At 40.5% G+C, this 22,046-nt stretch overlaps 1 protein-coding gene across 1 annotated transcript in view; it reads left to right on the forward strand.

The window, feature by feature from the left end:
- The window catches only part of cacna1db (calcium channel, voltage-dependent, L type, alpha 1D subunit, b), a 50,391-nt gene that overhangs the window by 21,145 nt on the left and 7,200 nt on the right, over window positions 1-22,046 (forward strand). Inside the window, exons 6-38 of the mRNA XM_068753086.1 lie at window positions 1,477-1,629; window positions 2,361-2,557; window positions 3,607-3,710; window positions 3,932-4,101; window positions 8,261-8,348; window positions 8,502-8,528; window positions 8,914-9,074; window positions 9,197-9,422; window positions 9,521-9,728; window positions 10,268-10,388; window positions 10,495-10,609; window positions 10,701-10,758; window positions 11,255-11,315; window positions 11,668-11,812; window positions 11,939-12,068; window positions 13,410-13,469; window positions 14,352-14,458; window positions 14,585-14,672; window positions 14,765-14,872; window positions 14,977-15,029; window positions 15,122-15,268; window positions 15,456-15,657; window positions 15,908-16,066; window positions 16,172-16,282; window positions 16,673-16,750; window positions 17,338-17,421; window positions 19,369-19,497; window positions 19,880-19,945; window positions 20,124-20,215; window positions 20,304-20,463; window positions 20,568-20,695; window positions 21,438-21,534; window positions 21,674-21,776. Of these exons, the coding sequence (XP_068609187.1) occupies window positions 1,477-1,629; window positions 2,361-2,557; window positions 3,607-3,710; window positions 3,932-4,101; window positions 8,261-8,348; window positions 8,502-8,528; window positions 8,914-9,074; window positions 9,197-9,422; window positions 9,521-9,728; window positions 10,268-10,388; window positions 10,495-10,609; window positions 10,701-10,758; window positions 11,255-11,315; window positions 11,668-11,812; window positions 11,939-12,068; window positions 13,410-13,469; window positions 14,352-14,458; window positions 14,585-14,672; window positions 14,765-14,872; window positions 14,977-15,029; window positions 15,122-15,268; window positions 15,456-15,657; window positions 15,908-16,066; window positions 16,172-16,282; window positions 16,673-16,750; window positions 17,338-17,421; window positions 19,369-19,497; window positions 19,880-19,945; window positions 20,124-20,215; window positions 20,304-20,463; window positions 20,568-20,695; window positions 21,438-21,534; window positions 21,674-21,776 (3,936 nt within the window). The remainder of the gene's footprint in view (window positions 1-1,476; window positions 1,630-2,360; window positions 2,558-3,606; window positions 3,711-3,931; window positions 4,102-8,260; window positions 8,349-8,501; window positions 8,529-8,913; window positions 9,075-9,196; window positions 9,423-9,520; window positions 9,729-10,267; window positions 10,389-10,494; window positions 10,610-10,700; window positions 10,759-11,254; window positions 11,316-11,667; window positions 11,813-11,938; window positions 12,069-13,409; window positions 13,470-14,351; window positions 14,459-14,584; window positions 14,673-14,764; window positions 14,873-14,976; window positions 15,030-15,121; window positions 15,269-15,455; window positions 15,658-15,907; window positions 16,067-16,171; window positions 16,283-16,672; window positions 16,751-17,337; window positions 17,422-19,368; window positions 19,498-19,879; window positions 19,946-20,123; window positions 20,216-20,303; window positions 20,464-20,567; window positions 20,696-21,437; window positions 21,535-21,673; window positions 21,777-22,046) is intronic.

Consider the following 22,046-nt stretch of genomic DNA (forward strand, 5'->3'; position numbering starts at 1 on the left):
CATCTCACTTATATGGCGCTTTACATTAGGCCTCACATTCACCCAGTCTCACATACATTCATAATCCAGTGGGCGACCGCTGCCATGCAAGGTGCTGCCAAATCCACTGGGAGCAATTTGGGGTTCAGTGTCTTGCCCAAGGACACTTCGACACGCGGACAGTCAGAGCAGAGATCCGAACCACCGACTCTCTGATCACTGGACGACCCACTCTACCAACTGAGCCACAGCCACCTGTGTTTGATGTTCATCAAGGTATAGCAGCTGTAAAGTTGACATAACTTCATGTCAGCCTTAAACCCCCGATATACAGCTGTGCAATTCTAAATGGTCATTTTTTTTAAATATTAAAACTGATTCTGAACTTTTCATGGTTATTGCTCAAAAACAAGGAAGTATCATAGGAGATAGTACTTTTGCTACTCACATTTTACAGTGAATATGTCTACTGTCAGTGTTGCTAGGCAACAGAAGATGATGAAAGGATAAGGATGAGAAGAACTGGCAAAATAAACAGGACAAACCACATAGAACTGACCGTCTCATTGAGCAGCCCTCAGTGCAGCCTTAGTGACCTACGACAGCTACACTTCCATACATCGCATCCTCTGAAAGACATCAAGCCTGAATTGAAACACAGCTAGATTATAAGTGATCACTGATTAACATTCATTCTGCCATTATTTTAATAACGTTGTTATTTCAAATGAAGATGTCTGGTTTGAAAAAAACTGCAACAACTATAATTGACTGACTTTAAAGAGGGAAGTTTACACAGAGAACTCACATTAGCATATCATATGATGCTGGATCACTTGAAATCCTGATCACGTTGGAAATGTTGTTAACATTGCAGTCAATGGAGCTTCAAAATCTGTTCCTCTATATCTCGGTTGATTATTGACCGATATTTATAGAATTTGACACAGGCATGTAGGGTGGGGACCTCTATCTCAACACCGAATTCAATCTGTATCGGATCCAGAATGAGGTCAGAAAAAATATTACATTTTAACATTGAAAATCCCATTTACAGATTCAATAATCAGTTAAAAATACACATCAACTCCAATTCACTTTTGGTTTCATGGTTGGTGTATAAAGATACCAAGAACAATTTAGAACCTTTTGGTGATGATCCAGACCACCACTTGGGTGGTGTAAATCCAGTTCCGAGGGTATTGAGCTGCTCTCTGAAAGCTTTTCTAGTTTTTATTAAGCTTAATATGATATAATCACCACAAACTGATTGGATGGATCACATGGTTTTCTATTCTCATGTCAGCTCCTTAAAAATACACTGATTATTTATACGTGTTTTTTTTTTTTTTTTTTTTACCACTCAAGGCTGTTTAGTTCTTGCTGATTTTCTCGAATAAGTGACAGCTTATGTACACGAACATACATGAATATCTTCTTGTACCTGTACCGTACATGTGTGTTCCCTCTGACATTGGCCTCCATGTGTGTTTGCAGGTTTACAGGTGGTTTTAAACTCTATTATTAAAGCCATGGTTCCCCTTCTTCACATTGCTCTGCTGGTCCTCTTCGTCATTATCATCTACGCCATTATTGGACTGGAGCTCTTCATTGGCAAAATGCATGCTACATGCTACGTGAAACAAACAGGTACGGCAATGCAGTAGGCTTCATTAGTTGCTTTGAATTTGACTTTCTTCTTTTTTCGGGCCATTAAACTTGTGCGGGGAGTTTCCAAAAATATTTTTTTCTAAGAGTGATTTTTACAGTATACATCTCATAAACTATATATATATATAGCATTTAAAACCCTGAGAATGAATGAACATGTCTACTTTCTATGTGAATGGTGGCAAGCTGCTAACAGACAGCTTCTGTGGACAGAACAGATGGTGGATTAATTCCAGTGATTAAATGACTAATATCTGGCTATTATGTAAACAGGCATGACATTAACTCTAGAAGCGCTTCCAACGTAGCAGCTTTTATTCTCTCAAGAATTTAGGTTACACTGGTGAATTTATAACACCAAGTATGTACAAACATGAATAAAACCTGCAGTCATTTTAAAAGGAAGTGTTTCAACAATTTACGGGCTTTTATACAATGTTTATGTGAGTCTGCAAAGGTTATGTAACGATGGCATGATGACAGAACATCTAGTGTAACTTGAACAACTGTATGATATGTCATGAATATCATGGATCTCAGTGTCTAGTAATAAAAAATTGTAGCTATAATGACTGCATTATTATTGTCATATTTATAAAGGAAGTATGACAATGATATTAATAACAAGAATAATCATTTTAATCTACTAAAACACTAAGAGAAATTATAATAACATTTTAGATTTAATTTTCTCTCTCTCTCGGCCACAGGTGCTTTTGCAGAAGAAGAGCCCACACCATGTGCAGTATCAGGCCACGGTCGCCATTGCCTGCTCAACGGTACCATTTGCAGAGAAGCCTGGCAAGGCCCCAACAATGGCATCACCAACTTTGATAATTTCTTGTTTGCCATGCTCACCGTGTTTCAGTGTATCACTATGGAAGGCTGGACAGATGTTCTCTACTGGGTAATGTACCTCAGTGTGAATGAAGCCCAGATGAGATGCCATGGTTGTAGTTCATTAACCTACGTATGCCACAGCTTTGATCTTTCATTGCCATTGACCCATTTGCTGGACAGGGAACACGATCTCATTTTAAATCATGTGAGATAATGTCTCGAAACTGTTCATTTAAATATGCTTAGGTTTCAATTTACATAATAAGCATTATATGATGGAAGAGTTAGTGTAATTGTATGACATGAAAAAACCCTCGGTGAAGCGTTGAGGCCTAAACCATCATTGCTCTATAATCACTTACAAGAATTATTGTAACTGAAAGCCAAGACCGTCCGTTTCTCATTAACATAAATCACTTTTAATTAGCCAGAGCACTCATCTTTGAAACTCAACTCAGTGAGTTTTTAATGCAAGAAGCCAATTGAGTCGAATAATGAGACTCCCTGTATTCCACTCCCTAATGTGAGTGGAATACAGGCAGCATGCTGGTGGTGATGCAGGACAGTTGTCTGACAAGATTTAATTTACATTTAAATTTAATTTAATCTGGTCAGAACAACAAAAAAATATAATCGTAAAACAGCACAGCTGCATGTCCAAATCTGCACAGGGAAAACAGACAAATCAGCATCTATACAGCGTCAGCAAAGATAGACACTGAAATTCTAACCTGAAATTCATGCTCTGATACACCGGGACATGAATTAAAAACGTACTCATCATTGGAGTTGTGGAGTATCACAGTCTCCTCTTCCTTTACCGTTGCCGGAAACACTAATTTCTTTTTTTTTTTACCATGAGGGATAAAACACAGATTTATTTTTTGAAATTAGCATATGTTGGATTTGAACCTATGACTTTCCAGCTGTGAGGCAACGGTGCTTCCCGGCAGTGGGTGGTGCTGTTGTGAAGTAAATAATGTACAAGTAATCAAGTTTTATGAACGATGAAAACTGGCTAAGTGTGTACGAGCACAGCTGGTAAAACCTTTAACGTAAACTCGGTGGAGTGTGTGTGATTCTCTTTGCTGCTTCTCTGCCTGTGCTTCTCTTTAGATGAATGATGCAATGGGCTTTGAGCTGCCATGGGTCTACTTTGTCAGTCTGGTCATCTTCGGATCCTTTTTTGTTCTCAACTTGGTTCTGGGAGTACTGAGTGGGTAGGTTTTTTTTTAGTATACCCTTACTTTCATTATATCCTTTTCCATAAAATACAACTATTTATTATGCATTAAATATAAAGCAAACATCAGTGTGTTGTGCATAATCTTTAGATAATGCATAGATAATTATTTGCTACTTGTCAGGAGCAGGTGAATTTGCGGCCCTCTGACCCTCAGCAGTTTGTGGTTGAACAGTCACTATGCTCTGCCTTGTCCAGAGAGTTTTCTAAAGAGCGGGAGAAGGCCAAGGCTCGCGGTGATTTCCAGAAGCTACGTGAGAAGCAGCAGTTAGAGGAAGATCTGAAGGGCTACTTGGACTGGATCACCCAGGCAGAGGACATCGACCCAGAGATTGAGGAAGAGGGGGACGAGGAGGGCAAGCGTAACCGTGAGTTACCTGGATTTCATTTCTTTTTTTCCTTTATGCATCAAAGAATGATCAATTGAAACAATACAACTTATCCATTACAATTACAAATGACATGCCGAGAAGCAACAGCCAAATCTCACAGCCGGTGTGACGGGACAGTGCGACAAGTTGCCCAACACCTTCAAAGACGCGTTCAGTGTTCAGTAGAATCTAACCTTCTCAGTTCAGTGCAACAGATCTTTCCTTTCAGAATGAATCACTCCAAAATGAGACATTCACCAGCGGAACAATCAGTACTGTGTTAAATTCTGACTTCTGCAAAATAACTTTAATTATCAAAGGGTTGGAGCTGTGGAGGGGTGGCCTACCCAGAGGGGACTAAAGTTCAGTCAAATGCTGCCCGTCCTTTGTGTTTTAATGTGCTACAGGCGTAAACACATTGTCCTGGGGACGGCACAGTAGTGCGTCGAAGGCCGGCAGTGAAAAGAATGTGGGCGACTGCACTGCTATGATTTTTTTTTACCTCCTCCGAGGAGGTTATGTTTTCGTTGGCGTTGGTCTCAGTAGCTCAATTTCTCGGTTGATTATTGGCCAATGTTTATGGAATTTAACACAGTCATGTAGAGTGGGGACCTCTATCTTACCACCAAATGTCATCTGGATTGGATCCAGAATGAGGTCAGGAAAAAAAAAGTGACATTGAAAATCCCTTTTACAGATTCAAAGATACGCATCAACTCCAATCTACTTTTCATGGTTGGTGTAGAAAGATACCAAGAACACTTCATAACCCTTTGGTGATGATCCAGATCACCATGAGGACGGTGTAAATAAAATTATGAGGGGAATGAGCTGCTTGGCGGAGTGCTTTCCAATATAATAATGAGGACATTAAAAACACATACATGCATACATAAATACAAATGCATACAAATAAAATACAAGCTGAGCATATTTGTCATGTAGTCACTATAGCAACGGCAGACAACATGTAATGGATTGTTTTATGTCCTTAATTTGCTTTGGCCTCATTTATGTCGTCAACATTCTTAATATTTAAGGTTGTCACACAAGGGTTTTTTTTATACTATATTGTAAAATAAAATAATGTTTCAGGACTTTTTTTTGTACATAGATTTTATTGAATGTTTGTTACAGAACATAAACAATAACAAGCACTCTGTAATCACAAATATATAAAAATACATAGAAATATACACCACCATCCAAAATAAAGTTGCTTCATATAACACCATACCATCCTCACTCAGAAACCCAACCCTGTAATCCCGCCCCACCCACACGCTCCACTCTAAAATAAAAGAAAAAAAAAGAGAAAATCTAACAAAAATAACAACATGCATAAAGTGAATTAAATCAAGTCAACCGAAAACAAAAGCGGTAAGTTCTGAGGTAGATGATGATATTAGAGTTTCAGGACTTTTAAAATTGTGGGCAGCACAGTGGCAAAGTAAGCCTCACAGTACGAAGGTCCTTGGTTCGATTCCACCTGGAGGATCTCTGTGTGGAGTTTGCATGTTCTCCCCGTGTCTGCGTGGGTTCCGTCTGGGTTCTCCCACCACCAATAAACATGCAACATGGGTGAATTGGCCACTCTGAATTGATCGTAGGTGTGACTGTAACTGTGATTGGGTGTTTGTCTTTCTATGTGACTGTGGTGAACTGGCGACTTGTCTAGGGTGTATCCCGCCACTTGGCCAATGTCAGCTGGGATAGGCTCCAATGTAAACCTCAGGGTGCATTATGGGTAATGTAGGCCACATCTTTTAGCGATACAATGATTTCCGTGGTGGGTTTGAAAAGTGTGTCCAGGGTGATGCTGCTGCAACCGTGTCTCTATTTAACGCTAGCGTGCCTTAAAACGCAGCAATGCATTCTCCTCAAATAATTTCCCTACTTTTACCTCGGCAACAACTCACTAACTTTCTCTCCTTGATTCCTGCAGTGTTCCTGTGCTTTGTAAAATCTGTCCGTACATTTAAGACGAGTGTTTTTCCTTTGTCTCCCTTTTCTCTTCTTCCTTTCCTCAAGCTTCTCTTCTTTTATCTCATGTTACTGGATTTTTTTTGTTTGTTGCTAAGACTTTCCAGTCTAATGATGTATTAAAAGTTTCCCTGTCCAGAAATCAATTTGAAATCAAATGTCATTATGAATGTAATTGTAATTTTAGGACAATGTTTCTTGTTATTTAAACTGACCTACAGTGCATGCCAATAGTGGTACAATTTCCATACGATTGATTGCTATTTTCTACATAACACATTACCTGCTTCAGTTACTAAATATTTAGTATAAAATCATTTCTATAAGTGTTATTGCCATTTTATTGAAAAGTGTGTGCCTCATGCAAGTACAAGTGAATATAATAATTCTACTGTGGTAGGACCACATAGGCATGCTCCTATTCTGCACTCTGCATATTACTGTATGTGCAGTGTATCTGTGTTGGAACTCTTCTGGACACAGGAGCTGTGTTTGTATCTGTTTGTACTGCAGCTTTCTCTTTCTGTACGTTCCTCTCTCTCTTGTTCTGCTGTGTTACTGACTCACTGCTTCCTCTGCTGTATGGCTGTGTGAACTGCATGTTGGTAACACCAAGGGGTCACTCTGGCTGACCTCACTGAGAAGAAGAAAGGAAAGTTTGGCTGGTTCACCCAGTCCACAGAGACACAGGGTAAATGTGTGTGTGTGTGTGTGTGTGTGTGTGTGTGTGTGAGTGTGTGTGTGTGTGTGCCAACTGGAACAGTCCATCCTTTTCCTGGAGATCGCCTCTACCTGCATGAGCTTTTGCTTATGTGTTGGTTTTCCTTTGTGTTTGCTTACCCTCTGTTGTTTACTTCCATATCATAATTCTTTTTTCATCTGGCACAAACATGTTGTTCATTATCTCTGAACTCCTTTGCATCTATTTGTCCTTGTGAATCAACGCCATAGAACAGATGAAGGCTGATGGGAGGATGTGTGCTGAGCAGCAACAGCTTTTAATTTAAGGGGCAGTAATTCTAATGTTATAAATAAAACACAAGATATACATCCATCTTGTGTTTATTTTTTATTTTTTTTGCATATTAAATACACAAAATCACATGTTCAGATTGTTAAAAATATTTTAACAACATTTGAATACACAGTGCTGGTACCATACATTATGAAAAATCCACTTCAATTCTTGATCTTCCCAGTCAGTTCATTGGTAAAAGACATGACCGATATGCTTTACCAAAATATTGTATTTCTCCTTTTTATGGGAAACTTTCTTTTTTTTTTAATCTTATGTATTTACTTTGGTACCAATTTAAATACTTTGTAATTTAAGTGATGTTTAGATGCACAGTTTTGTTTTAGTTCCACAACTGCAAAGTGTTTGTGTTCATATCCCACATCCAACCATTATCATTCTGAATTCATTTTTCACTTATCAAGACAATATTTTATGCATGACTAAATGTATGATTTCCAACAAACTGTATTTTATAATATCTTAACACTGCATACAGACGTAGACCAAATAATCTTTTTCAATTATTGAAAATCTGAGTGACAATATTTATATTTTCATATCTTTTACAATCAATTATTCCAACAACCAATCAATAAAATAAATACTAGAAGTTTTTTTTCCAAGTGTTCACAGAACAGGACAGGTGGTTTCATATGGTTCAACTCTGAGATCCAAAACTGGGAGCAAAAATGCTTTACAATTAAACAAGACATGGAGGAATGATTTCCGTGTCCCTATGGACACACTTTGAGAAGGAGTCACCCAGCATTTTCTTCTCATAACATGCTTGCATTATTTGTGTTTGTCTTGGCTTGGTCAATAAAACTTAGGGCACATAAAGAAGATGAACATCTTATCTGAGGATCTGTTTTTTTGCTCAGGTGTTTTTATTTTATTTTGAAGGCTTACATCACACACCATCTTCAGATGTATCACATCAGCCTGCAGCCAAGCCAAACCAGAATACATGGGTGCCAATAGGAAATCTGCTAATAGTGAATTTTACTGGTGAAACATCAGATTACATTTTTATGTGATAACCCTTGTTATAAACACAGGCTTATTATTGCATTTCCTAACTATTTGTGTGTGTGTATGTGTGTATGTGTGTTCGTGCATGTGTGCATGTGTGCTTTCATGTGTGTGACACCACAGCGAGTGTGCCCACTAGTGAGACAGAGTCAGTGAACATAGACAATCACAATGGAGTTGAGGAAAAATCAGCGTGCTGTGGACCCCTGTGGTGAGTGTTAAATATTATTAATATCATTATTATTATCTTAAGGTAATAAAAATAAGTTTGTTTGTCATGGATACTTTAGAAATGATAAATGTGACTCAAACACAGGGTGGATTCTCTATTTACAGTTTACCTCATTTTTTTTATTTTTCCCAGTCAGAAAATAACTAAGTCAAAGTGCAGGTCAGTGCTGTCGTGCTGTTTGACACTGTTTGGTTACAGCCTTCATCGTTTGCCATGCATGTTTATTTATTACATCATATTTGACTTTGTTCCCAATGCTTCCATCTAATGATTTACAGTTAGCGCAACCTCTGTTGTGTTTTATGCCTGAAAAAACACTCTTTATTTTGATCTCTCTTGTGTTGATCCTTGTTTACCAGATTCCTCTCGTTAATAAGTTGCCCTGATGTTTTCATTTCATGGTGCCCCATCTGGTACTTTGTGAGACACAAAATGTTTTTTTTTTTTTTTTAATCCATGCAAAGAAAGAACAAAGTCGACAGCTAGCTCAGCTGCACATATCCTCACCATTAAACTGAAATAGATTTATTTGTCTGTCTGTCAGTCGTCAGTGGCGACATTGGAACCGATTCTGCCGCAGGAAGTGTCGTGCCACCGTGAAATCAGTGATGTTTTATTGGCTGGTCATTGTCTTGGTGTTCCTCAACACTCTCACCATCGCCTCCGAGCACTACAACCAACCAGACTGGCTGACTGAAGTACAGGGTAGCTGTCTGCTCGATTTCTTCAGTTTAGTTGTCAAATATGCATTCGTTCAGTTTCCCTGACTTTGTTAAATCATTATACGTTTGATGATTTGTTTCTGAACTGTGTCATCTTCTCTCCAGACATAGCCAACAAAGTTCTCCTGGCGATGTTCACCTTGGAGATGCTAGTGAAGATGTACAGTTTGGGGCTGCAGGCCTACTTTGTGTCCCTGTTTAACCGCTTTGACTGTTTTGTGGTGTGTGGCGGCATCGTAGAGACCATCCTGGTGGAGCTTGCCATCATGTCTCCACTGGGAATTTCTGTTTTTCGCTGCGTACGACTCCTTAGGATTTTCAAGGTCACACGGTGAGTAAGACATGCGTTTATTTCTCAACCGCCTCTCCATCTTTACATTCTCACACACACACACAAGTGTATCTCATTTCTAGTCTTTCCCTCTCCAGTCATTGGGCATCTTTAAGCAACCTCGTGGCCTCTCTGCTCAACTCTATGAAGTCCATCGCCTCGCTGTTGCTGCTGCTCTTCCTCTTCATCATTATATTTTCCCTGCTCGGCATGCAGCTTTTTGGGGGCAAGTTTAACTTTGATGAGACTGTGACCAAACGGAGCACGTTTGACAATTTCCCTCAGGCCCTGCTCACCGTGTTCCAGGTGAGTGTTCCTTTTTACTCACGTCATTTGATCACAATATGCAAGAATTGTAATATTCAGTAAGAGTGCCTGGATGGCAAAGAGAGCTTAAAATAATGAATCATGCAGTGTAAGAACAATAAAACCCAGCACAGAGGATATTTGTGCTTGTTTTCAGCAATAATATTAACATGTTTACTCAGCTACACAGTAGACATCCAGTGAAAGGTGGCAGGTCCTGGGTGCACAGACGATGTGGGCGTCTTTGTTTCATGATTGTGCTGCAGTGAAAAGTACAATGAGCTGAATGGTGTGGGATATGAATCATATTCATGTACAAAATGGACTTTCATCCATTTCTTTCCCTGATCTGAACAAATGGAAAGTTTCTTCTTCATAAATCAAAGTATTGTCTCACACGTACACTATGGTATGCCACTGTACGTGCTGATTGTGTGAAGGGATTTCTTTTCCTAATATTTCGAAATTATTTATGGTATTTTCTTTTAACCATAGAGTGCTTGATTGAAGTGGCCTCTGCTGTATTTTGTGTTCCTCAGATCTTGACAGGAGAAGACTGGAACACAGTGATGTATGATGGTATCATGGCGTACGGCGGTCCCGCCTCCTCTGGAATGGTCGTCTGCATTTACTTCATCATTCTTTTCATCTGTGGAAACTGTATCCTCAAGTCTGACAAACTCTCACATTCTTAACTGACTTTAAGTACGTTTTGAGTGTGTGTGTGTGTGGGGGTCAGTGATTTCTTCTTAAGTCACATGACCAGACATTCTGCTGAATGTCTTCTTGGCCATTGCTGTTGACAACCTGGCTGATGCAGAGAGCCTCAATACAGCACAGAAGGAGGAAGAAGAGGCCAAGAAGAGGAAGAACAGCACCAAGTACAGCTTCAGTCCTCAATATTACACTTTTTTTTTCATGTCACAAGCACTTTGTGTTACAGTTACACCCTGTTTCATCTCTCTCAAACAGGGATCCAAGCACAGATAACAGAGTTGAAATGATAGAAAGCAAGGATGGTGAGAAGAAGGTAAAAGACAAAGTGGTTCTCCTCAAGAATCATGCAATTTCAATTATTAGTCAGGAAATAAAAGAATTGTGCAGACATATCAAAAGGTACATTTGATCACTGCCATAAACTATTAGGATGGACTGGGAATGGTCGTTTTTACATTTGTTTGTAATGTGTTTCTGGATCAAACCTCAGATATTATTTATAATTCCCTACAGACATTTCTGCCCATACCAAATGAGTAATGAATTGGTGCCTTTGGCTATTCAAAAAACTTTGAATTGATTGATTTGCCATAGCTGAAGGATTCCAGGATATATCTCAAAAACTGTTCAACAATTATTTCCTTTTGATATTTTGGGGAAATTGAAGCTTTTTTCAACTTAACTTTTTGTTATGCAATGAATAACTTTCTGTTTCCTTCGGTACATGCATGGGGGAGAATCGTGAGTTTTTCAGGCTTGTTTATTTAGCTGTCACCTTATCATGTGAAACCTGATTACGATGTGTGTAGGTTCCAGCACAGGTCTTGCTACAGGAAGACAAAGAGCCGTACCCTGACGTCGACTCTCCAGGTAAATGTACAGGACTGAAAAGTCTGACAGATCCCGCCCCACGTTTTTCCTAACGTATCGCACAGCACACATTTTTGCACCTAATATATAAAGATATAACGCATATCCATAATGACGCAGATGAACCAGTATTCATTTCATTAAGTGAGGTAATTCTGCCGCTAAGCAGGAAGTGGATCTGCACCTTATTACCATGAAGTAAAGATGTCGTAAAAAATACATTATAGATATAAATGAATCAGCAAAGTTTAAAAAAGATCATGTCAGAAAAGGAGCAAGCAATCTGCAGTGAGAGTCATAAGGACATTATATTACAAAATACAAACCAGATTAGGACTATTCCGTGTCTCAGTGTGTGATGATGATGACAATAATGAAGATCGCCCAGAAGCCCCACCAGGGCCCCGCCCTCAGAGGCTGTCAGAACTCACCATCAAGGAGAAGACTCCGCCCATCCCAGTGGGCAGCGCCTTCTTCATCTTCAGCAGCACCAACCCGTGAGTCTGACTAAGTACAAATAAACAAAGATGCAACACAAACCCGATTGGCCGTTGCATTCACTGTACCTTCTCTGCCTCTCTCCTCTCTCCTCTCCGACTCCCCTCTTTCACTTTCCACTGTAGTTTTCGCGTATTTTGCCATAAGCTGATCAACCATCAGATCTTCACCAACCTCATCCTGGTCTTCATCATGCTCAGCTCTGTCTCCCTGGCTGCTGAGGACCCAATACGCAACTTCTCTGCTCGCAATATTGTATGTATAACAACCCTGGTGACTGGAGGGCTTCTTTATCTTTATAGATTACAACACACAGAATCAATCGCGGTAGACATTTTGGAACAGAATCACAGATATCAAAGTGAATCCTATTTCAATGATTCAGTTTCAGAGTATTGGCATTGTTCACTCTGGCACGTCACAATCTCACGACTTACCGAGACTTGAATTGAGCAGCCATTGTTAAAGCTATTAGTAACACCTGATGAGTCCTAAAGTTTGCTGTAAAGAAACGTCAATTGACTTGGCAATTTAAAATAAGCATTTCTGCATCTGCTTCGTCACATGGAAACACACAGTTGGCAGCTTTTTGGTGTTGTGAAGCCAGATTTATTTATAGATGTGTGGACACTTTCTCCTCTCCTGCTGCACAGCCACATAGAACTGTCCAAACACAGTACTTTATTTAAATGTTTTTACCCAACCATCCATCATAAAATACACGAGCGAGGTTGATGAGTCCATCTGCCCAGAAAGAAATCGGCAGTTTGAATGGAGTCAATTTTTACTGCTTATTTTTTAATTAATTCATGATTCATAACATTAGAAAAACGGTTGGAGGATTCTGAACCATTACCGTTTTATTTTTAGGGCATATAAGAACAATAAGGCATGAATGTATTTTCATGTTACCATGAAATTATAATGAAATGAGATCATAGAGACTGCAAAAATGAGCTATTTGCTCACTCTGTTCGTTTATTGCACAATATCCCTGTTAAATAAACAATAAAATAAATTTTAGAATGGACCCAGATAAACGATTGAATCATTAATTAATTGTTTCTTTAACATTACAAATGTCTTTTTCAGCATTTTTTTTTTATCAATTATGCATAAACTAACGGTACTTGAAGTATTTTCATGACACTTATTAGGTTAGGTTGATTATTGGCCTATCAATCAGAGTGTAATCGTATCCTACTGCCATGTGGTGACTGTATTATAATTTATGGCTGGATGCAATATGATGCTTAATTTTGTGTAACACATTTGTGACAGTAGCTGAAGGAACTGACTTTTCTATGGATTAACTACATTTGCCTCCTGCTGCTCTAATAGAGCAGCAGATATTTTTGATCTGTGTTTGACTCTCACTTGCTCTGCTGTATATCTCTGTGCTACTGTCTCGGAAGGACTTGATGACGTGAACTTGTGCATTGCCTCTTGCAGATTCTTGGTTATTTTGACTATGCTTTCACCGCAATCTTTACTGTTGAGATCCTGTTGAAGGTAAATGAGCTGTGCCGTGCCGTGCCGTGCCGAGTAGAGCTTTAGTAACGCTGCCTGCTTATGTCACTCTGATTGCCTCCTCAGATCCTAGGCTATGCAGACTATGTCTTCACTAGTATGTTTACATTTGAGATCCTTATTAAGGTAAACAATGAAAAGTGTTGCCATGGCAACAAGCACCACTAAGATTGCTGCACACGTCCTCCTTCCCCTCATTTTTGTCTCTATATCTTTTGGTAAACATGGCCACCTGCTTGTTTTGTTGTCATGGAGTCTGCCAAAGTGCAGAACATGTATTTTTGTCAGTCACCTCTCCATCATGATCCACCTCCCTTCTTCATCCTCGACCAGTTTGTGGACCAGTGTGCTCTCCAGAGTTTGTTTGTCCATTCACAACATTCAAAACTTTTGGAGCATTCTGAACTGTTACCATTTTTAAAGCTCTTAATCTTTTTCAGTGACTTTGATTAATAGGCTCCTCTATTTTAAATAACAACAAATATTTTGCTTATTATTTAGTTTATTTATGGACTGTGGAGAGATTATAGCCCAATGCCTGGCTGTATACTCTGCACACAGATGTGCCCTCTGCAATTTTTCAAGTCTATTTCGGCCAGTGAACAGCAAAATAATTTATAGAAAGCCATAAAACGAAAACCAAAAACTATTTTTGTTGTTGTTGTTATTCTAAAAATAAAACCCTCAGCCTTACCCATTCGCTCATCGCATGCCTGCATCAGGTAAATCTAATGTTGCACCGCACCGAATCTGTCTGGAGGCTTAATCTGCACCAGAATGAATGTAGTGGCTTTGAGATAATGCTGCTCATGTTTCTCTGTTTGGGATTTTATGTGTGTGTGTGTGTGTGTGTGTGAGAGAGAGAGAGAGAGTGAATGATGCTTCAGAGTTTCTTTGAATGGCAGTATCTGTTATTTAAATCCCATTTCACCGTAGACCGAAGGCATCCTCCTGTCTGTCTGGTGAGCATCTGCCCTCTTTATTCCTCACTGTTGTCTCTCTGTCCAGATGACAGCGTTTGGAGCGTTCCTCCATAAAGGGGCATTCTGTAGAAACTACTTTAATCTCTTAGACCTGCTGGTTGTTGGCGTGTCGCTGGTCTCCTTTGGCATTCAGTATGTACCATCTAATGATGACTTCGTTAAGTGATATAAATTATCTGTGTGTTGATCTTTGTGTTCTTGACGCCAGGCCTTGCATCCATGCTCTAGTAACATCATGTCATTTTCTTTCTCCTATAGGTCCTCTGCTATCTCCGTGGTGAAGATTCTTCGTGTTTTGAGGGTCCTCCGTCCACTCAGAGCCATCAACAGAGCCAAAGGACTAAAGGTCAGATTAGAAATAAAACAACTTGATGATGTGTGTAGCTCTATACGTGTATATGTTCCTCCTAGCGGCGTAAAACTGTGTGTCTTTTGCAGCACGTGGTCCAATGTGTATTTGTGGCCATCAGGACCATTGGCAACATCATGATCGTCACCACGCTGCTGCAGTTCATGTTTGCTTGTATTGGAGTGCAGCTCTTCAAGGTACAGTAAAGCAATGGATGGGTAATAGGGTCACTACCCTAGAACAACCACAAAGTTCAACAGAAGTAGGAGCTGCTGCACTGAATTTGTTTATTTTCACAAAGGGGAAATTTTATCGCTGTACCGATGATGCCAAGTCCAGCCCAGAGGAGTGCAAGTGAGTTTATTTGTCTCTTCAAAACTTCCAGCAGTGCACACTCACCTGAGTACTGTGTTTTCCTGTGGTTGATATTCATCTCTAAATCACAGAGGCACCTACATTCTCTACAACAATGGCGATGCAGCTCTGCCCATGGTCAGGGACAGGATCTGGTACAACAGTGACTTCAACTTTGACAACGTCCTAATGGCCATGATGGCTCTGTTCACCGTCTCCACCTTCGAAGGATGGCCCACGTCAGTACCACTTTGAATCTGTGGTGTAGAATAAAGACGATTTATTTCATGTTTTCATCTCTGTCCAAACACAACAGAAACATATTAGAGCATATTCTCTCCATGTGTTCATGGATTTGGGAGTGAGGCTTAAAGAGCAGCAAACAAACCAAACTGTTCTGGTCACCATGGCGACTTCTGCCTGCAGGCTGCTGTACAAGGCCATCGACTCCAGCAGAGAGAACATGGGTCCTATCTACAACTATCGCGTCGAGATCTCCATCTTCTTCATCATCTACATCATCATCATCGCCTTCTTCATGATGAACATCTTTGTCGGTTTCGTCATCGTCACCTTTCAGGAGCAGGGGGAGAAGGAGTACAAGAACTGTGAGCTGGACAAGAACCAGGTGGGAGGGGCTACTGCATATGTCTGTGTTGTGTGTGTTTCTTGAACATTTCAAATTTAGTATTAAATATTTTTCCAAAATTATTTATTTCTGATGTTGTGTGAATGCTGTTGTATTGAAAGGTCTCCTCTATATTATTCCTGATTGGTGGGAATAACTCCTCCATTTATGACAAAAGCGATGACCCCCCCTCCCCCCCTCCCCCCCTGTCTGTTTCTATGTTTGGGTTCACCTCCCCTCACCACCGCAGCGTCAGTGTGTGGAATATGCTCTTAAAGCTCGTCCTGTGCGGCGCTATATCCCCAAAAACCCCTACCAGTACAAGGTCTGGTATGTGGTCAACTCTACTGGCTTTGAATACGTCATGTTTGTCCTCATCATCCTCAACACCCTGTGTCTGGCCATTCAGGTAGGTGGTCTTCATTCACTTCTGGTTCTTGAGCATGCAGTATGTGAGATGGAGATTGACGCTGTCCTTGCTTTGTTTCTGATGAGTCTGCTTGTATCTGTCCAGCATCATGGTCAGTCTCATCTCTTTAACTACGCCATGGATATCCTCAACATGGTCTTCACTGGAGTTTTCACTGTGGAGATGATCCTCAAACTCATTGCCTTCAAACCCAGAGTAAGTCTCCTCTCCTCTCCTCTCCTCTCCGCTCCTCTCCTCTCCTCTCCTCTCCTCTCCTCTCCTCTCCTCTCCTCTCCTCTCCTCTCCTCTCCTCTCCTCTCCTCTCCTCTCCTCTCCTCTCCTCTCCTCTCCTCTCCTCTCCTCTCCTCTCCTCTCCTCTCCTCTCCTATTAAAAGTGATCCCTGTAAGGTTTTTAACTCTTATCCTATCAACCCAGTTCTCATACACCTTTCCTTTCCCTCTTTCCTCCCATCTTGTGACTTCTCTTATATTTCACCTCCATTACTTTCACCCTAACCTCTCTTATACCCCCCCCCCCCCCCGGCACCCTGCTCCTCTCTTGCCTTCCCATCTCCTTCTGCTGGCTGTGCATGCTGCCATATTCAGGGCTATGTCAGGGACGCCTGGAACGTCTTTGATGCTCTGGTGGTGATTGGCAGTGTAGTCGACATCATACTCAGCCAGGTAGAAAGACGTCAGTATGTTCACCTCCTCTTCCTGTCCTGCCACTGCGTCTCCTTCCTTCCCGCCTTTCCTACCCGTCTTAATTTTGTTTCATAATTTTAGATTATCTTGAGCCAATTTCTGCTCCTGAAGCAAATCTGCTGAATCTGCAGTGGACTGTTAATGAGCACCATAGACCAAATATATGGTGATGAGCTGGAAATATTTGCAGATGTGTGTGATGCTGATGTGTGAAATTATTCAAGCAGCTGCTCTAAACGGATCGGAACACAGTCTATGGTGGTCGTTTCTTTCAGCCTGCCACTGCAGCAGTGAGCGTAAACACTCTTGTCAAAGTGGAAGGCAAATTAATTTATTTAAAAAAAGAGCACCTAAGCTCAAAATGATTTAAACAAGCTTGTACTCTCACAGATACAGGGGCAGAAAGGATTTGACTTTCAACCTCCGTCTTATATCAAGTCACAACATTTTGATGTTCACTTCTTTCTGTCTTTCATAATTCTCCTCTTTTTTTACCTCTTCTATCTTGCTCTGTTGTCTCTCTCTCTCTCTTCCTTTCTGTGTGTCTTTGTTGCTTGGGCTTGCAGAACTATTTTGCTGATGCATGGAACACGTTTGATGCCTTAATTGTTGTGGGTAGCGTGGTTGACATTGCCATCACTGAGATCAATGTAAGTAGTCAATTAGCACATTCACACATTTGCCATATGTGACACTATAAGAGGGCCTTGCTTTAGTGTTGCGTTCAATGTCACAATAAAAAACTGTTATCCCATTGCATCAATACTCCCTTGCAACTCTAGTTTGTATATATACGTATTTCATAATCATCTGTTCCTGGTAAGAGTCTCAAAATTACCTGAAAATGTCCTCAAGATCCGTCCAGAACGTTTTGAGTTATCCTGCTAACAGACAGACAGACAACCGGCGATTACATAACCTCCGCCTCGGTGGACATCATCAATATACATCATGCATTTTAGGATGCCTGTACACCCCTCTGATGCAAATGGGTTTAGGATAGCCTCATTCCTTTAAGGAAGTGGGCGTGGCTTTGACTTGCTGATGTTGTGCTGCAGTGTGTGTGTGCCAATGAGTGGGCAGAGCAACCTCTGAGCACATGTAGTGTGTCCTCCCGACATGTATTCTACAACATATGATGTTTCCAAACTTCAGTGAGGACCTCATGTCATCACCGTGGAGTCAGAACAGGGATGAGGGTTGAGCTTGATGATTGAACCCCCCCCGAGGGGCATTTTGTTTGCTTTGGGGTGTAGGTGCAGGAAAACAAGGAAATGTCCTGGTGCTTCACTTCACTAGCTGCATGGAGTGTCTTCAGTTCCAGTAACGCTGTCAAAAAGATGGCCTTCATGCAGAACATCAGTTCATTTAAATCAGATTTGAAATTGAAAGCTCGTATAATAAATACTTAAAGTATATTATAATCATTATAGAAGCATTAGGTGAAATGTAAGACATAATTTAGGTAGCTATCATAATAATAAAACAATGCAACCATATATCTGCATTTTCAGAGGTTTTCCTACGACCCAGCTTCCAGTATTGAACGCTTGTGCCTCCTTTTTGCTGCTAGTGCTCAGAGTATGTGATGAAGCTTTTGCATGACAGGCTTTACGCTTTATAATAATGATGTTCTTCTTTGTGCCATTTATTGTGATGCTGTCTAGTGTTTTTAAAGTGTAGGCCCTTTTGAGCATTTCTTTTAAATGTAATTACATGTTGAATCAGTCGAATATATCGAACATAAGTGACTGGTGAGCGTTGTACAGTTTGTGTAACATGGATTAACCGTCAGCTTTTGATTTCAAGTCGGCAGCCATTCCTGTCGTCAAAGTGATAGTCGAGTCAGGGGTAAGAAGGAAGCCCTCTTCTTATAAGCCCCTCATCCTTCTGCGATCATTTAAAAGTCACTCTGTCTGCCACTTGATATTGGAAATATTGAGATGTTTCTGTCTCACTTGTTTGTTGAAGTGTGATTTTTCTGCTTGACACGCTCAGTGTTTGTTTGAATCCATGTTGTTTGTATTTTGGCTCCAAGTTGGTCTGATCTCTTATTTTAGTACCTTCTTCCTCCGTGCATGGCATGACACAAAGGAGCAAATAACACTCTCTAAATTCTGCGTGCCATCATGGCTTGGAGGTGTTTGCAATCAGATTACCAACGCGGTGGAATCAGTGCACTGATTTGTATTTACATTTGTTTTGGTGTGTAACCTTTTGTGTTTGGTAACAAAAGCTAGATAAAAAAAAGGTCCGTGTTTGTATCCATAAGAAAATGAAAATGAATAAATGTATCAGTTGCTGTTTGTTAGGTGGTCTGTTTGCATTTGTTGTGTAGATGTTAGTTCTCCAGATGTGCTTACGGCATGGTGTTTAAGACTCTGCATGCACACTGGTCGTCGCCATTACAAAACTATACACAACAGTTGTCATTCATTTTAGTGTGCTTGTTAGCTAAAACAACTCTGACATGATCATTGAATGCATTTATGAATTATTGCATGAATGACTGAATGGTGTAGAGCTTTATCAACTTCTGTGCGCGACTGTTCCTGCTCCAGTTTTTTTTTAATCTCTTTATTCATTCCCCACTTCAGAACACAGAGGACAGTGCTCGCATCTCCATCACCTTCTTTCGCCTGTTCAGAGTGATGCGATTGGTCAAGCTATTAAGTCGGGGGGAGGGCATCAGGACTCTGCTGTGGACCTTCATTAAGTCCTTCCAGGTGAGGCTCAAACAGCCAATAGACATCCGTGAATCTGCAAAGATATAAACGAATAAGAAGATTATTCTGATTCTCCTGAATCTGGTTGTAGAGTTTTGTCTGTTGTTTCCGTGAGTATAACTTAGTGCATTTAAAAAAAGGTGAGCTGTTAGTGTGAGTGTGTCTTTACAATTGAAAAGATGGGATACAAGAAAGATTCTGTAAAATCCATGACTCTTCTGTGGCGCTGAAGCTAGAGGCGGTGATGATGAAGGCTCATCGCGCGTGGATGAAAAGGTCAGGCAGCACTGGAGCAGAAATGGATGCAGCTAGTTTATGAGAATCTGTTGGTGTAACACAGGCTGGAATAAAGGTGGCTCCCCTTTCTGCTTATTCCCACCAGGCTCTTCCCTATGTTGCTCTCCTGATAGCCATGTTGTTCTTCATTTACGCTGTGATCGGAATGCAGGTAATAAAGATTATATCTATAGGCAATAAAACTACCTTCTGTCAGCAGCTTGCAGGATTGTTGTCTGTGGTGACTGTTTTCATGTGGCGTCACTTTATTTCATAATCGCCATCTTATATTTGCCATGTGCAGAATGTGAAAGAAGGCTGGGTGACATTTCTACACCTGTTTTCTATAGGTTTTTGGGAAAATAGCCATGGTGGATGGGACGCAAATCAACCGCAACAACAACTTCCAAACCTTTCCTCAGGCTGTCCTGATGCTCTTCAGGTGTTTTTTGTATCTTAAATCATCACATAGGTGTATAACCCCCCCCCCCACTTGTGCTCCTTTGTTAATGTTTCTCATTCTGTGTTAGATGTGCCACAGGGGAGGCCTGGCAGGAGATCATGCTGGCCTGTCTTCCGGGGAAGCTGTGCGATTCAGAGTCGGACTACAACCCCGGAGAGGAAAGGACCTGCGGCAGCAGCTTCGCCATTATCTACTTCATCAGCTTCTACATGCTCTGTGCTTTCCTGGTAATTTCATTCATTGTGATCTGTGTCCATACAGTGTCCATACAGACTTAAACGTGCGCATATCTACGTACGGTCACAAAATATGTCGCATGTCCTTGTTTCAGATCATCAACCTATTTGTAGCCGTCATCATGGATAACTTTGATTATCTGACTCGCGATTGGTCCATTCTTGGGCCTCACCACCTGGATGAGTTTAAAAGGATCTGGTCTGAATACGACCCCGAAGCTAAGTAAGTTAATTAAACAGAAGGCTTAATTACCTCCACCAAGGAAGTTGTGTTTTTGATGCAGTTTGTTTGTTTGTCTGTCTGTCCGCCTGTTGTTAGCAGGATTATGGAAAAACCTCTGCATGGATTTTGATTAAAAGAAATCTGAAGATGGGTCTTGGTCTAACTTAGAGCCCATTTAATTTTGAGAGCGATCCGGATACCTGTCTGGATACAAAAACATCTGGATTTTTCTCATTTACTAATAATGAAGGCATTTTCAAACAAATCATATCTTGCAAAATATGCATTCAATTCACTCACCAAAAATAATAGTCATAAAGAGGTCCAATATGCACTATCATGCAAAATGTATTCTGGATCTGATGCAGAATGAGGTCCGGGAAAACAGAAATTATTTTAACATTGAAAACTCCATTTACGGATTCAAAAATAAATCAACTCCGATTCACTTTTACTTTTCATGGTTGTGTATAAAGATAACAAGAACAATTTAGAACCATTTGATGATGATCCAGATCACCATGTGGACGGTGTAAATCTAATTATGAGGGAATGAGCTGCTTGCCGGAGGTTTTCGCTTTCTAAGTGCTTTTACAATTTCTTGTTCTATTTTCTACAAACTATTAACTGCTGATAAATATTTGTGCTCATAAACACGTTACATTATAAGCCATGATTCTCTGCCATTCATCAGGCTGTGCTCAGTGCGATGATACCTTGTCTTTGAATGTGTGTCTTTAAGGGGCAGGATAAAACACCTTGATGTGGTGACTCTCCTGAGGAGGATCCAGCCCCCATTGGGCTTCGGGAAACTCTGCCCTCACAGAGTCGCCTGCAAGGTGGGGTCTAACAACTCGATGACACTCATACCTGTTCAAATTCAAAATAAAAAAGTACTCTTAAAGGTGAATGTTTATTTCCTTTCAGAGGAATAATTTCACTCTTAATACCTTTTAATATCATGGATTTTGTTTGCAGCGTCTGGTGGCGATGAACATGCCCCTAAACAGTGACGGGACCGTCATGTTTAATGCCACCTTGTTTGCCCTGGTCCGCACTGCTCTCAAGATTAAGACTGAGGGTGAGTCTGCACCTCCAAGTCATCGATGATGCAATGATGACAGTCTCAGCTGTCTTCTTTCTGTATAGTCACAAGATGCATTCAGGCACAGCACCAAGCATGGGTCACCTGCCTTTGGAGATGATCATTATTTTGTCAAATTCATTCTAGTATCTATTCACTCCAGTTCTTCTGAATTTACTCTGTAATGCCACAGGTTGCATTAAACAAAAACCATTGCACCATTTTATATCATCGGGGTTTGACTTTTAGAATGGACGGCTTGTAAAA

The sequence above is a fragment of the Brachionichthys hirsutus genome, chromosome 2, assembly GCF_040956055.1.
Source record: "Brachionichthys hirsutus isolate HB-005 chromosome 2, CSIRO-AGI_Bhir_v1, whole genome shotgun sequence".
NCBI classification, from domain to species: domain Eukaryota; kingdom Metazoa; phylum Chordata; class Actinopteri; order Lophiiformes; family Brachionichthyidae; genus Brachionichthys; species Brachionichthys hirsutus.